The sequence below is a fragment of the Camarhynchus parvulus genome, chromosome 2 (genome assembly GCF_901933205.1).
Source record: "Camarhynchus parvulus chromosome 2, STF_HiC, whole genome shotgun sequence".
NCBI lineage: Eukaryota > Metazoa > Chordata > Aves > Passeriformes > Thraupidae > Camarhynchus > Camarhynchus parvulus.
The window spans coordinates 79,818,886-79,835,777 of NC_044572.1; the positions used below are offsets into that span (position 1 = coordinate 79,818,886).

Below are 16,892 nucleotides of genomic sequence, written 5' to 3' on the forward strand. Positions count from 1 at the left end.
AGCTTCAACCACAATATATGTGGGTAATTTCAGCTGAAGGAAGGAAGCCTGGAAGGAATATTTGTTTATGACTTTTTTTTTTCTCCTTAGTATAAGCTAGGAAGAGTAATTGCATGTTTTCCTCTTTTTCAGAGGCTCCTACTGCAGCCTCAGTCTTTTTCAAATAGACCTTCCTGATCATTCCTGATGGGCAGCAACAATACAGTAACTCTTCCAGTAATTTACTGGGGAGAGCTGTTTACTGGCTGAGGATGTTGCCTCAGTTCATTAATATTTAGCAATGCAAACTGCAAAGTAACTTCTGCCATGCCTTAACCACTCTTTTAGATATGGACTCTAATACCACTCAGGGAAAAACATTTTTTTGCTCAGGTGGTTGATGTTTATGAAATATGAAATAAATGAATGAAGATCAGACAAATCTCTTTTGCAATAGCCTCTTTGCTTACCCGTGTCAATTCTGCATACCCTGCAGCAGTTGGGCTGCACTGCTTCAGGCACTGGTCTCAGCTACGCAGAAGACACCAGAAGCCACCAAGCCCTACAGTGAAGAGACTGCCACAGACACAGCAGCCACAGGTGTCATGGTTTAACCCCAGTCAGCAACAAAACCCACACAGCCTCACCCAGTGGGAGGGGGTGAAGAACAGTGAAAGTGAGAAGATGTGTGGGTTGAGGGAAAAGCAGTTTAATGGGGAAAGCAAAAGCCCCACAGGGAAGCAAAGCAAAGGAAGGAATTCATTCACCACTTCCCATGGGCAGGCATGAACACTTCCCATCTTCAGCCATCCCCAGGAAAGCAGGGCTCCACAACGGATAACAGTGATTTGGGTAAATAAACCCCATCCAAATGTCCTCCCTCCCTTCCTTCTTCTTCCCCATAGCTTTATATTCTGAGCATGACACCATGTGGTATGGAATGTCCCCTTGGTCAGCTGGAGTCAGCTGTCCTGACTGTGTTCCCTCCCAGCTCTGTGCATCCCCATTCTCCTCGCTGGTGGGATGGGATGAGGAGCAGAAAAGGCTGTGTTACTCAGTGTGAGTGTCAGTGCTACTCAGCTGTGACTAAAACATCCCTGGGTTACCAACACTGTTTCAGCACAAATTGAAAACGTGGCCGCATACCAACTACTGCGAAGGTAATTACCCAGCCAAAAGCCGCACAGCGTGGTGAGCAGTGCCACCCTCCCTGTGCAGCCACTCAGCTGCTCTGGGCACACACACCCCATGTGGCGAGCACTGCAGGACATTTTCCAGGGTGACTGAATTTCCTGTGCTTTCACTGCACATGCATGTGTGGTACCAAAGATTTTCATCATTATTACATGGACTCTAAGGCATCACAGCATCTTGGGAAAAAGGTCTTCCCTCTCAGTTGGTGATAAATTAATGCAATCATGCTGAAAGTAAGTTGCAAGGAGGGCAGGGAAATGCAGTAATTTGTCTCCTTTTTTTTTTTATGTTTTCTCATTACTCGGCAGAATGGCAAAACAACATTAAATATTAATTTATCTGCTAGATCGTTTCTAGTCCTTTATATGTACCAGCACAGCATGAACATGTATATGGAGCTCTATTTATATCAGCTGATTTTCAGTACTCCTTGGGATCATACTAGTGTAAATAGCTGAGCATAAAAAAATCATACCCCCACATAGGCATATACCCCCTCATATGGGTAGATCTGGTACATTTGATGCATTTCATGTGCTTTGTCCTTGAAATAATATACCCTGTACAAACACTCTTTAGTTGCATAATGCATAATTCATGCAAGTTGGAATGAGACAAGTGAAGACTTGAACTGGTGCCCTTGGACATCGCAAGTCATTCATTAGTGGTCTTACTAAGGTGCAAAACCTAAACCTGGTGTGAAGTCAGATTTGACCTGTTAGATATGTCTCTCATTTGTTTTCAAAAAAAATCTGACAGTGTGAATGATTGAATTCTGAGAGTTAAAATAAGAAGCAGGCTTTAATGTATTTTTTATGAGCTGAAAAGAACTCATTTCTAGCAAGGCTGGTGATTTATAAGGAGGAAAAAGAAGAATCGAGTCACATGCACTGAAAACAATCTATTGGTTTAAAGGCAGAAATGCATCAAAAATTTCAAAGACACAGCCCCGTAACAGTGTCATTTGAAGGCATTGTTTCTCTAGAAGGCATTTGTCCTCTACTTTCTCAACCACCACTGGGCATTGCTAGGCCAGTTCTTTTAAACTATGATAGCATTTGTCCAGCATACTGAGTTTCACCCCTGAGCTGCTTTCTGGTAACCGCTCATGTGTATGAAATAGTTCCTCTAGCTTTCCACTTAGGTGTTTGTTCTGATTTAATTTAGAAAAGAATAGCAGGTTTCATTCCTAAAGGTATTAATCGCACAAAACCTTGTTGAAATTGGGTTAGTTGTTATTGGGGAAGACTTGATTGATTGTCCCTTAAAATATATGTATTTTATTTTTGAAGTTAGTGTAAATAAAATTATGGTTGATACTTTCTGAAAACAAGAGGTTCTAGGTCTTTCCCAGTGCAAGTATTATTGTACACTCACAACTAGTTAAATTAACTGTTGCAGATTTAAACCAGGAGTTAGTTTAACTTATGCTATCAGTTTAGTAGATGTTTAATGTTATGGTACAGATTTTTTGTTTATATAGGCACAGTAACCTCTAACCCAAGGTACTAAAAGATTTACTTTTTATTCTATTACACAATGTGGACATCAGAAGTGTTAAAAAAGATATTTATGAAAAAGTTAAGGCTTGTTCATAACAGTTGCACTAGTGCCATGAATTATTAAAATCTATTTATCTGTACAAAACAAAACAAAATGTACAATAAATATATATATAGATTTCCATTTAAAATTTTATTGAAAGTGCATTCCACATCTTACTTTTGTTTAAAAGGCAAAAAGAAAGTCTGTATATTTTCCTTTGGGATGTTTCGTACGTAGGTGCAAGTGTTGTGTGCTCCATGGAGAGGAGAATCCCTGTCCTCCTGGAATAAAGTAGTTATTTCTGCTAAGAGTGGGTTTTGTGCAATAACCTACCATTTGTTCAGGTTTAAGTACTGCACATTTTGGATATCAGACTTGGGTTGTTTTTCATGGCAAAACTCTGTATGTGATGAGAGGAACAGCGTGTTTTGTGAGGGCTGATTCTACCAGTTGCATTGGAGTCTCAGACCACACAGCTGGCTGGCTGAATACCTCCTGCACTCTCATTGTGAGAAGACAGAAGTTGTGCCATTGAAGAAGACTTGTCACACTTGTGCCTTTCATGGGACAGAGGGCTCATGGCCTTGAATGATTTTGCTTTCCATAGTAGCATTCTGTGTTGTTTTTCCTCTCATGGGAAGAGAGAGAATGTAGAGAACTGAGAAGGATGTGAAAAGAAAATCTCTTCTCCCCATGCAAGTTCTAGATTTGCCTCTTAAGATAATGTTCATTGAGCTTCTGTTCCCACACAAAAAAAATACATACATTGAAAAGTGGTTTTGTTTTTTCAGCTAGCTAAAAAACTGGCATTTCTGCCAATCATATAGTTCATCTATATGGAATGCTGAGTTGGAAATTTGGTTCCTCCAGGAAGAACCACATGATGTGCAAAAATTGAGAACATCTGTTTATGGGCAGATGCCTTCACAGATGTTATAGTTTCAACTGAGGCAATTCTCAAATGTATTTCACTGTTCCTTGCTGACAATCTGATTTGTGCTTTCCAACAGTGGGATGGCGTAGGACCTCTCCCAGACTGTGCAGAACCACCCAAAGGAATCCAGATGCTGTGGCACCCTTCAATAGTCAAACCCTACCTCACACTTCTTTCTGAGTGCTCAAATCCAGACACGCTGGAGGGGGCAGCGGGGGCACTGCAGAACTTGGCTGCTGGGAGTTGGAAGGTAGGAATGTTAACCCAATACATGTTTCCTCTTCAGTTCTGAAACCTACAGCTGACAGCAGGTTGGTGATATAAATGTATCTAATTGCTTCTGGTAGTGGAATAACCTTCTGTTCTCATAGAACTATCTGAAGTCAAACCTGAGACAGTGTTTCAAGTCCTAGGTACTGATATCATAGCAAATGTCAGCGTACAGCAGCGGAGATTGCATCGGTCAAGTCAAGTATGAAAAATTGCCACTGAAAACCAATATCCAAATGTGGAGAATAAGGAGAAGCAGTTCTTTATGAACCTGGGTGACAGAGCCATGAAAAATGGGCCAAAAATGCCACCAGTGACAGTCAAATGAAACCATATTGTTTTGTCACTGCAGAAACTGGTTGACATTCTGTCCCTTAGGAGAAGGCAGGGCATGGCAGAGCAAGATATAAATGATGTGACACCAAGTAATCTTAGCATCTACTTTTTTTTAAAATAAGGCATTATTAAAATACATTCATAATATTATTAATTATATACAATGAGTGAGGAAATGTGCAATCAAGGCACTCTAGCTAATCCTATTTTTCAATTCTATTCAAAAGCACCATTTTTCTTTTACGTATTATTTGCAGTAGGTCCAGTAAAAAATTTAAGAAAATGCTTTCAAATTTAGAACAGATCAGTAAAATTCAATATTGAACTTTGTTTACTTTTTAGGGCAACTTTCCTGGTGGTAAATGGTTTAATTGGCTGAAAGTACTAACGGTGTAATCCTATGGTGTAACTATAATGCATTGATTTTAAATTAACTCTCAGCAGGATTTTTTCTCATTTACAATGAAAACAGTCATGTACAGGGAAATGCACTGATCAAAGTTATGTCTCAAAAGGTATCCTGTTGGGTTTTAAGCAGTTGGGCATTTGTATGTGATATGTAAATACCAATTTAATTAGGCATTCATTTTGAAATATTAGCACTGGCACTAAGAAATTGTTTTCTTTTTCACATAAAGTTTTATTGGAAGTTGGGTTGGCACACTCACAAGCTCTTCCAAGGCATATTATGTTTTTGGGGTTTTTTTATAATGGTGTTCCACCAGATTTATAATACGTCATTGACTGTTGCATTCAGTGGCATGTAAAATGATTTAACAAAGTATCTGTTCAGTGATTTTTGTCCTATGTAAGCACTGTGCCTGAAAATCATTATGGTTTTATTATTCTCATGTTGTAGACTGCTTCAGATGTTGTAATCCTGGCAGCAAAATGCAATAAATGTGTGCTATCCATCTGGGAATGGGTGTAGCCCTGGTCCAAATGAGAAAACAATGCATGTATGTTTGCCAGGACTAATAGAAGTGCTAAAATCCAAGTGGTGTCCCTTCTCCCATTTCTAATAAATCTGTATACCTGTCATCCTTTAGTTGGCAGAAGTGTACAGTGAGAGGAAGGGAGGCTCTGCAGAGCTCTTTGGCAAGTGCTGGCTTAGAAAAACTTGTTTTGGACTTTAATGCTATCTGTGCTGATACCATGGGAAAAGCTGGGTTGTTCTCATATTGCTCTATTTTTCTAAAGATTCACCAATTCTATTACAAGGGATGTGCAGACACAGAATGAATATCCTTAATTTCACATGTCATACTAGCCATTTTTGTGAGGGGAGTAATCCTCTTTGGGGATTACATAAGCATTGATGTTTCCACCTTTTGACCTCTTCTTTCCACTGCTGCAGTCCAGATATAAAATGACTGAAATAAAAGATAGAAGACTCTTAAAAGAAGAGGTTATTCATAAGGGAGATTTTAATCTTTTTAGTTCCTCCAACAAATGGTAATTATATAAAGAATGGAAATTTTTTTTTCTTGAATTCTTTCAAGAACTTTGTGATTACTGAAACTTTTAACTGAAAGAGAGAAGAGCAAACTGTGTGAAGATAAACAATGTTGCTATTAATAGCAATAGCAGTTGTGGGCTTTTTCCAATTAGCATTATTTTAATACCAGAAGAATCACAGACTATATGAAGCATCCAGCCTACCAGGTGTGCTCACACACAACTGAAGATACAGTCTCTTCTGGAAAAAAATACAATGCAGTTGATACACTGCACAATTCTTTCCTAGCCGTTTCACCCTTTTGGTTCCTCTGGTACAAAGCTGTCTAATCCTCTTGGGTGGCCAAGAGGTAATATTTTTAACACAGACAGTGCTTAGCCAGTGCTATTACAGAGAGAAAGTGAGCAGATAAAAGGAAGCCTGAGTAATTTTTAAAAAATAAAAAATTATGTAGGGGATTTAGATAAATGTCTACCACTAGAATTAGCACATGATATGTGTCTAAATCCCCTAGACTGCTTTGGAGAATTTCAGGCACAAAAAGAAAGCGGCAGTATGTAGCTTTAAGGATTAATAGCTCAGAAAGGCTGAAAGTTTTCATTATTTCAGGGTGTATAGTTTTTCAGGGATACATACACATAAAATCAACACATGCGCATGGTGAAACATAATCTGTAGGACAATTTTAGCACTGCTTCAGTCGCAGGAATTCCTTCTAAAGCTAAATACTAACATAAAAGAAAAAAGTGGGACATACTTATATTTATGGACAATTTTTCTATGTCAAAATGAGACACTTAGGACTAAAGTCTCTACATATATTACCCATCTGCAAAGTAAAACTTGGGAGTTTTTTATAATGACCAATGAAATATTTGGTCAGTGCAATTATAATTACACCAAGCGCTGTATGTAACAAACCAGAAAAGGAGCATCTTGGTGGCAAATACATTAAGAGATCCAAATGAAGATTTATCAATAAAACATGGTACTGATTTTGAGGTATGAGGAAGAATATTTTCAATGTGAAAATTTAACCTGGCATAATTTATGACTGTGTATCTTGACTTTGGTGTATATTCTGGTTTTGAAAAAGATTGACAGCTTCTATACAAAGCAGAACTCATTTTGGAAGAGACTGTTTCAGATAAACATGGACATTTGTTCTTCTCACTGTTCTGCATCAAAATGTCATCACATAAGGAGGACACTGGTATTGGAATCTGAAGGAGAAGAACCATCTTTGTCGTGGAAAATTACATGCATATCCACACAGAGATATCTTTTTTGTTCATGTGCTTACTTGATGCATCCATGAAAAATAGGATTGGCTCTTCTGGAACAATATCTATGGAGACAGCCAATATGTAAGTCTTTTGGAAAGGCTGGACAAATTAACATTATCCACATCACTGCCAGAGTATCACATTACCTGAGGTCCAACTGCTGCCCTGCACAGTGACCTTGACACCAGCAGGGGGTCACTGCATGTATTATGGCAGTCACTGCAGGGCTGGTGACTGCCATAATACACACTCCAAGCACAGTGCTGCTGCCTGACAGCAGTGGGGCAGTTTGTCAGTCCTGGATCTGCACCCACCCACCACCTTCTGCTGAGCTCAGCTGCTATGTGGGACTGCAAGGGTTGCTGTTTTAGAGAAGTCATTGCTTCCCAAAACATTTTGTCCCATCAGATCATAACCACAGTAGTTTCATGATATCCTGATCATCCTGCAGGCAGAAGGAGCAGCATGTGAAAAGCGTGGCCATTGGGTTAGGCTTTGCTTCCTCTCATTGCCTCTCTAAGATTTTTTTTCAAAGAATAGGCTTTTTGTAATTATACTTGATGTGAACTTGAATATTAAAACTGCTTAGAAATATGAAATAATAAAACTAGGGAAACACTTTCCTCATCAATCTTAGCTGGAGTTTTCCCTGAACAAATAAGGTTTGAGACATGCCTTTGGAAGCAGTGCAAACTCTTTATTTCCCATTAGGTACTAACTTTCGCTGGGAGCTCTGTTATTTTTCTTTGCCACTTAATTTGTCTTTAACCAAATTTGTGCAAAAATGTAAAATAAGAAAGAAGGAGACTTTCTGACTCTCTCAGCTCTCTTCTGAAGACAATTGCCTGCTTATTAAGAAATCTCTCCCATTACAACTCTTCAAACCAGAAGTTCTTTCTGCAACCTCATATAATTTTTTTCTTTTAATGCCTTGGATTGAAAAAATTACATGGTTTAAAATTACAAGAGCGATCCTGTAAAAGATTATCTTTTTATATGTAGTCTGACATAAGTACTTCTCCTCAGATGGTAAAAATAAAAGTGGCAAGTTCTTTTTAGTTTTCACCTTGGTCAATTGGCTATTAACACATTAAATCTCCTAGCCTGTAAAAAGTTATATGCAAAATGTCCTCGAGTTAACAATGTCAAGCATCCAAGGTTATGTCCCTTCTGAATAAAATTACCCTCTCAGGAAGAAAGGAAATATTAGGATATCTCCTTATTACTGTGTCTGTGTGTGTTTCTGACAGCTGAATTTAGGTTGATGTCAGTTTATCTGCCAGTCATTACTGCAATATTGCAAGACCTGTTGCTCTGAACTCATAGAATCACGAAGGAGCCCAGGTTGGCAGGGACCTCTGGAGATCATCGGGTCCAGCCCCTGCTTAAGCAAGGCCACCTAGAGGCAGTTGCCTGGGACCATGTCTGGATGGTTTTCTGAATGTCTCCAAGACTGGAGACTCTGCAACCTCTCTGGGCAACCTGTGCTAGTGTTCAGTCCCCCTCACAAGTGAAGAAGCAATTCCTGCTGTTTTGCAAAAGTCCTGTATTTCAGTTATTGCCCATTGTCTCTGGTCCTGCATTACCTTTGCCGTTACATGTGGCTGTAACACAATGCTGTCACCACAAGTGACATTTCCTTAGTTTTGTCAAACCCTTAAAAATAAATTCTTCATTCATATTGATTCTTTAAAAAAAATACTATCATGACTTATGTAGGCAATACCTATCTTTTAAAACCAGGAAACATGATTTACTTTATTTCTTCTGGCTTACATTGGAACTGATAGCACACCTGCTCTGGGCCTTGCTTAGTCCCTTCTGTGCACTCAGTTTTCTGTCTCAGTTACTTTAAAGGCTTTATGAACTCCCTCATCTGCTTTAATGACAGGATGGCCAGCTTCCTTTTCCACGCTATTGCTGATACATGCCAGGATGCCCTTGGCCTTCTTGGCCACCTGGACACACGCTGGATGGTGTTCAGCCGCTGTCAAGAAGACCCTCAGGTCCTTTTTCACTGGGCCACTTTCCAGCCACTCTGCTCCTAGCTGTGGCACTGCCTGGGGTTGTTGTGATCCAAGGGCAAGAAGCATTTGGTACCTCAGCCTTTTCCTCATCCCCTGTCACTGTGTTTCTCTCTGTATCCAATAAATGATTGAGATTCTCCTTAGCCTTCTTTCTGTTGGTGCTGTATTTATAGAAACATTTTTGTTGTCTTTTACAGCAGTAGCCAGATTAAGTTTTAGCTGGACTTTGGCCCTTCTGATTTTCTCCCTGAAACCTCAGAACATCCATGTAGTTCTCCAGAGCTCCCTTCTTCTGAAGGGAGGGAAAAACTCTTGTTCATTTTTTCCTAAGCTCCAGCTCTGTTCAGCCAGGCTGCTGCTTTCCCCACCAGCTCATCTTTAAACGTACAAGGATGACTTGTTCCCTCTCAACAACTGGAACAAGTTTTTAAGATTTCCGACTTGAACAATGTCTAGCCTTCCTGAACTTCTGTGCCCTTCAGTACTGTCTCCCAAGGTACTCTGTAAACCAGTCTCCCTCACAGACCAGAGTTTGTCCTCTGCAAGTCCAAGGTACCAATTCTGCTGAGCCTCCTCCTTTTTTATCCTTTGACTGTAACCTGAGGAGGAAGTGCTGCTCTGTTGAGGTCAGTATCAGTCTCATGAAACTCCAGCATTCCTTGGCCGGTTCTTTCTAGTGCCTCTCCCTTCTGTTCCATGTTTGATCATACTCAGCAGGGAATGAGGAGCTCTTTGGTCAGACTGCTGAATGTCCCTGCCTTTGATCCCTAATATACAGGTACAATACCCATGTGGATGGTGTTTATGGGTCATTGGCCTGATCTCTTGAGATAGGCTAGATGCTATCTCAGTCTTTGTTCCTTAGACAAGCAACTGCATTTATTTTGTTAATTCCATGCGAGGGAAATCTGACTCTCATAGGAGCAAGAGTTCCATTAAGTAAATTATTAGATAAGGAAACTGAAAACATAAAAGGGACCATTTTAGGCACAAGGTCAGTGCAGCTGCTTCAAAGAGTGGTATGAGAAAGAGTTTCAAGCTCCTTACCATGCAGACTCTTGAAGATAATGAGTAATTATTTTTTAAAGCAGCAGACATCTAGGTTATCAATCTTCTCTTATCAGGCAAGGACATATTGTGGGTTCCTTGCCAGACTTTTCTGATTACTCTAGTTATTTATGTATTAACCCTTTGAAGTTTTATCAGACTGTTCCAGGAGAAAATTTTCTTGGATTATAGTGAAAAATCTTACTTTCATTTTCTCCAAAATAGTAGTATTGTGAATCTTTATATGATAGGATGCAGAAGACCACTTATAGTATGTGATCAACAAAGTCAATTTTTTAAATAACCAGTGCTTTATTCTGTCAGGAATTCCAATGCTTTGTTCTGTCAGGAATTTTTACCTGGTAGAAACACCTCATTAATGAGGCAGCATCAATTGTTAAAGGGAGACGTATTGGCTCTAGAGGACAGAAGACAAAATTGAAGGGACAGGATAATATTTAAAAAGCAAGACCTGCTGCTGCAAACACTCGTACTACAGACATCATGAGGAAATTAGCATGGCCATCTGTATATGGAATGGGAAGCACAGTAGTTCATAGTGGCTTCATGTTCAAGGTAATCCCTTACTATAAGCAGTTTTCTTCCTGTAAGATGTGTCACTTTTGTCCCAAATATTTTCTTTTTTTAAATTATATTGGTTACAATGTTTGGAAAACTGATAGTAAAAGTTCTCAAATCATTTTGGAAACAATATCTACTTGTACTTCAGAACCAAGAATGATGAGGTGAAAGTGCAGTTCCTTATCAGTTTTGTCTTCCTGTTTAAGGTAACATCTGTTAACACTTTCATTTCTCTCTAGTTTATTTACTTAACTTTGTATCTTAACCCACTGGATTTTTTTCCTTTCTCTTTAACCTTGACTAATGTTGTGGAGCAAAAGAGTAGCCAGTTAATACTTTTCTCTTGTCCCAACACAAAGATGTAGAGAACTTGCTAGTAGTTTACCAGATAGGATCATTTCTGAGAGCAGAACACCGCAATCAGGGGGCATAAAGTCCTTGGGATGTGTCTTACTGCTCTCTTCAGAAACTGCAGAAAGTTAACCAAGTTGCTCTCTGTCAGCTCATGTGACTTCTTAGCAATCCCAGTAGAGTTATTTGACTAAAGTAGATCTGTAATTTTTGAATATAGGAATATTTTCTTTTTTCCTGATAGATTTATTACATTGAGTCTGATCAGAGGGAACAGAGAGGAATATTAATCTTTAATTACTCATTGATCTTTAAATGCAGTTCTCTTCCCTGGTCTGCTATTTTACTGGACTCTTTTTAAGCCTTTCCTAGCAGACCTCAAATATCTCTAATCTTCCTGGTATACTAATTTACTGAGTAATTTAGTTTACTGTGTCATGCCTGCTCTCCTGATTTAGCTTTCATGTTGTGGTTTATGTCTCAGTAGTTCCTTTTAGTATTCAATAACTCAATAGTCTTTGGGTCACAGTGTTGAACTGTACCAGTACAATCCAAATTCTAGTCCAAGCTGAAGTATGGGATGAAATATTTTGCAGATACTTTGGGAGCACCAATGTCAATGGCAGGAAAGTGAATCCATTCAAAATGTCAGGTGTATACAGTTGTTGGTATTTCTTGCATTTTTGGGGGGCGAATTTATTTTGGTAGTTTTCTTCTTTCTCATTTTATGATGGAAATTTCTTCATTGTTCAGTTTGGTCTCCTGCATTGCTGCTTCATAGGGAAATAAAGAAAACCATATGAAACACCAAAAAGAGTTAAGTAAATAAGTGCTTTTAAATTTTTCTGAAAAATATAATTGAGTTTTATCTAGAGTAATTACTCTTTTCTTGAGTTTCAGCCTAATATAATCTTAAATCCCTAGAGCCATTCACTTGTGCAGTTGGTATCTGACAAACAAAAAAATAATTTGCAGGTTTACTCTATTTTTCTACCTAATTGCTGTGATGAAAATAAAAAGGAAGCTACTAATGAAAGTGGACATAGAGCTCTACTGTGTACCTTCAAAGTGATGTGTAGTAGTCATGCCCCCCAAATTCCGTTATTGGTTAAAGTGTATTCATGCACAGACTTCGGCTCCTGTGCTTGTCTCTGATAATTTAGCCTCAATCTGATGCAACAACAATGATATTATTTTATTTTCTAGCTACTTGTTCCTGCTAAAGTGTTTGCTGTTCCTACAGGAATGCTTTTGCTTTCCAAACTGAACAGCTATTTGATCGTTGACGCTGCCACTGATTTGTGCAGTAACAGGATGATTAAGTGTATTAGCAGAGTGCCTCATTTACTTACTGATGGGCAACAAACCCTTTGTCTCTTTTCTTTTTTATGATTTTTCATCTCTTTGCTTTTATGCTTCACTGAGCTCATATTAGCAATTGACCCACAATGTGGAAATGCAGGCACCACACAATGGCTTTAGGCAAACAGAAGGGTCATCAGTGTACGCAAGGCTGAATCAATTTCTCCATTCTCTGCAAGAATGAAATAGCCTTTTGAGGCATCTCCATTTGAGCTTTCCTGAAATCCACACAGTGCAGTGTAATTGCTTGCAGAGACTTGTCCTAATTGGCAGCTTAAGGAAAGAGGACCAGACAGTTCATACCACTTTCCACATGGAAAGTTCTCCAGAGACCCTTGAAACAATTAAAAGTGTTTCTCTCTTTCTGCCTAAGGTTCATAACTTGAAACAGCAGATTAAATGATAGCAAATCACACATTGAGGAGTCTGTGAACTCTTCCCAAAGTGGATGACATCCTCTGGAAAAAGACAGCTTGGGAAGGAGTGCAAAGGGGAGAGGAAAGGTTTTGTACATAACTTTTCTGTAGTACTCCACCCATTGTATTATATGTATGTATGCATATGTGCATCTGTAAAACATTATATCCAGATCTTTCCCCTGTGAAAGCTTTGGAGCTCTCTTTTTTACTGTTGTAATCAAATTAATTGGTTCATTACAGATCCTGAAGGCTTGCATGTTGTTTATTTAGTAAGAAGGTTTATATTTTCTCTTTATTTTTCATACTGAGTTATTTCAGTGTTTCTCCTACAATGTCTCCTACTGTCTCTAGGCTTAAAAGCAAAAGATTCCCTAATTTGTTCCTCTTAAACTTTTGGGTTGGAATGGATAATGAAAGTGCCACATCCTAAGAAGTCTGTTGTAAACCTGGCTTTATAAAACAAGTGCTTATGTTTTCTCTTGGTAGGTGTCTAAAAAAAATCAAAGAAAAACTGTTTACTGAGGTTTTAATACGGAGGTTTTTAAAATATAGTGAATAATCTAAGGGATTATTTTTGATTCTCCTTGGTATTGAATCAACATTGATACGTTTTTTTTCTCTCAAAACAAACACCCCCACTGGTTCCCCATGTAGCCCATTCTGGAGATGCTACTTCTGTGATTTACTTCTGCAATGAACAGCAGCATCTTTCATAATACTCTCAGCCAGCCTGAACTCTCACCTCAACCAGACAGGCTCACTTCTTTCTCAAAATATTCTCACTGTTATCTTGAACTCTTACGCTGGCAGTCACCTTGTAATCACAGCAGACACAACAGATGCTTCCCCTGGGAGTGATGTACAAAATACAGCATTTTTTAAGTGCAAGGAGGTATTGCTCATTTCCCAGTTGCAGGTGAGAGTAAATCTAACTGGCAGGTAAATACATATTTATTATGCCAGAAAGGTTAGAAATATCCATTTGTTGTTTCCATAGCATCCTTTATACTTAATATCCCATTAAAATTAATGTATAGGAAAGAAACTTTTTCACAAAATACTTCCTGTTAACTCGTTGACCCTTAAGATCTGCTTTATTTTTTTAACTGATGATCATGCTATACACTGATTCTAGAGAAGAGACTGGAGGAGAGAGCATGGAATAAAATCAACAAAGAGTCCTGCTATCACTTATCTACCCTAAGCTGTTTGCTTTGCAGTACTGAATGTCAGCACATTTATGTTTTAGACACATTTCTATGCTCAGGTATGCTGAGAACCCCTTGCTCAATGTAGCTGACAAGATAGCTTATCATAACTGTTAGCACTCTCATCTTCAGCAAAGTCCAGCCAACTGGCTTTTTTTATGCATAGTTACTACAGAGGAGAATTAATTAAAAAATGCTCTTAAAGGTGTGAAATTCTGGTTTGTGTTCCTTTTTTTTCCCAATTTCCCCTGAATCATATCACCTGGAATGAATTTGCACTACGGAGATTGCAGCACTGGAGTTCTTGTCTATCTCCACATCTACTGTTTTTATCATAAATATATATTCTGGTTTTTGCTATTCAGGGCATATATCTGATACAAACAGATGCTTTTAAAATGAGCTCTTCAGCTGTGGTAAGTAGAGGCTGTATGCAGGGGTTAAGCAGGGTCTGCTTACAGTGAATGGGCTAACCTTGGTTTTTTTTTTTTACTCTGCCTGGCTATGGAGTAATGCTATTGCAATGTAATTATTCTTTACAGTGGGATGTCTTTGTCAAAAGAGAAGAGCCATCTAGATCAGGAGATCCTAAGACTTATCATCCTAGTTTCTGAAATAATTGAAATATTTCAAAAGCAAAGGTCTTCCAGAACTTGTCTTCACCTTCCAGGTACAATGGCAAGATAAGCATCCATACCATGGCACTGAAAGAAAGGAGACATTCTGCTTCAATCATTTTCTTTCAACTGTCAGTACAAGGAATAAGAATGTGAGCTTTATGAAAATTGCAGAGAAGAGATCATGAAGTGAAAGGAATGTGTGCCTGTGGATGGCTTGTTTTGAAGGGGACTGTGCTGAGGAGACCTGTACATCCAGAGATGTCCAAACAGCTTAACTTTGGCAGTACCCATATACTTTAAACCCACAAGGTCACAGCTGCTGTCCTGTTTATATGTTTTGCAACTGCTGGAGATAGCAGCAGAATGGAAAACAGAGTAATATAGCTGATCTTTCACCCCTTTATGTGCTGGGAACCCCAAGTTGTACAGCTCTGGATGGATTTCCTAATCAATTACAGCACACTGCACAGATCCCTTGTTCACTGACATGATAATCTTTAGAGCTCCTGAAGAGTTTTTTAGAGGTAAACAACTCCATTCATCATTTCTGCTGTCAAATGAAAAGGATGTTTACATGAGAACATACCGCTCGCTTTGATACAAAGACAAGGCCGTGCCAGTGGTGTCATGACCAGCTGTCAAGTGGGAGATGCCTACAGGCTTCTCTGGTAGAATCAGCCACTGGGTTTATCCTGCCCCACGTGATACCTGAAGCCAGGCACAGCACAGGCACACACTGCCTTCAGGTCAGCTCTTGAGGGAATGGCTAACACTTCAATGTACAACAGTATTCCAGTTAGGATCACTACAGCTGCCAAAACCAGGCATGTAGATATCCTCAGTTTTCCTTCTAAACAAGTTAACAGTCACAAGAGAAATGATAATAGTGTTTTCATGTTTATAGACTGAATAATTATGGTAACAACAAAGAATACTCAGACCTCTTGAACTTGCTTTGTAATACAAATACATATTTTGTAAAATAAATATTGTTAGTTTAGCAGTAAACAAGCATCATTACATGTTGCATACAAAATGCTGGTGAAAAGTAAGTTGTCTGCAGACTTTGGACCGTGAAAATGTAACCAGGTGTGCTGGGAAGGAAGTCAATTCATCTTTAATTTCTCTGTCACCATTAAAAAAATTGAGTGCTGATTGCCAAATCAAGTGGTTGCCTGGTGTCATCAATGCAATTATTTTCATTCCTTTGAGTTTTGCATCCAGATGCTTCTGTTAGCCCTTACTCTGTTGTGAGTTCAGGTGCCTCACTGCCTGTGGTGGATTGCTCACTTTGTCCCCCTCTCTCTCTCTCCCTGTCCCATGTGTTTGCAGTGGTCAGTGTACATCCGCGCTGCCGTCCGCAAGGAGAAAGGATTGCCCATCCTGGTGGAGCTGCTCCGGATAGACAATGACCGGGTGGTGTGTGCAGTTGCTACAGCTTTACGAAACATGGCCTTAGATGTCAGAAATAAAGAGTTAATAGGTATGTTCTTTCCAAACAATCGATACATACTGTGGGCTTGGGGATGTTTTTGGTTTTTCCCAGTTCGCAGCAGAATGAGCACAATGAAAATTATTCTCACATTTCTAGAACAATTTCTTTAATTCTTTCTCTAGTGTGTCATATTCAGATTTTATGTGACAGCTTGCTAGTATATATCAAGGAATTGTTAAATTAATTAAACATCATGCAATGTTTCTTGATCTCTCAGGCTGTAATATCTGTAAGAAAAGCAATGGCTTTGTTCTGCTTTAGCATTTCATTCTTAGGCTGGCAGTAGCACTTGCATCTTCCAGATAAAGGATCTAAGCAGAGCACCCCTCCTGATCCTCAGATTACCTATTGCAAGTAACTTTGGAGTCGTGAAGTAACAAGTCATAAAAATTTTAAGAAGGTTATAGGAATTTACTGGGCAGATTAGTAGCTCCAGCAAGAGAACTGGGACACTCTTGCTTCACAAACAAATATTGTGTTAAGGAAAAGGACAATAATTTCTGTAAATGGTGATTGTCCCTAAATTCTGATCATACAGGAGCACACATATGGGGGTTTTATTTTGTTCAAGCTTTTGGTGAGATTTTTTAGCTGAAATTCATACAAACACTGTGGGTCATTGAGCTTTTATTTTCATGTTCTGTCTTTGAAAAATAATCACTGCCTTGATTTTTAACTATTTCAACAATCATAACCAGATTATTTCTACTTCTGTACATTAAGAGCATATTTTCTGGTAATTTTTCCTAACTTGTTGATTTGTTCTCATTACAGCATA

At 38.8% G+C, this 16,892-nt stretch overlaps 1 protein-coding gene across 7 annotated transcripts in view; it reads left to right on the forward strand.

Moving 5' to 3' along the window:
* Positions 1-16,892, forward strand: part of CTNND2 (catenin delta 2) — a 636,038-nt gene that overhangs the window by 547,662 nt on the left and 71,484 nt on the right. For all 7 annotated transcript variants that reach the window (XM_030971656.1, XM_030971657.1, XM_030971655.1 and 4 more), the window contains 2 exons: positions 3,729-3,902; positions 15,952-16,102. In XM_030971656.1, the coding sequence (XP_030827516.1) occupies positions 3,729-3,902; positions 15,952-16,102 (325 nt within the window). The remainder of the gene's footprint in view (positions 1-3,728; positions 3,903-15,951; positions 16,103-16,892) is intronic.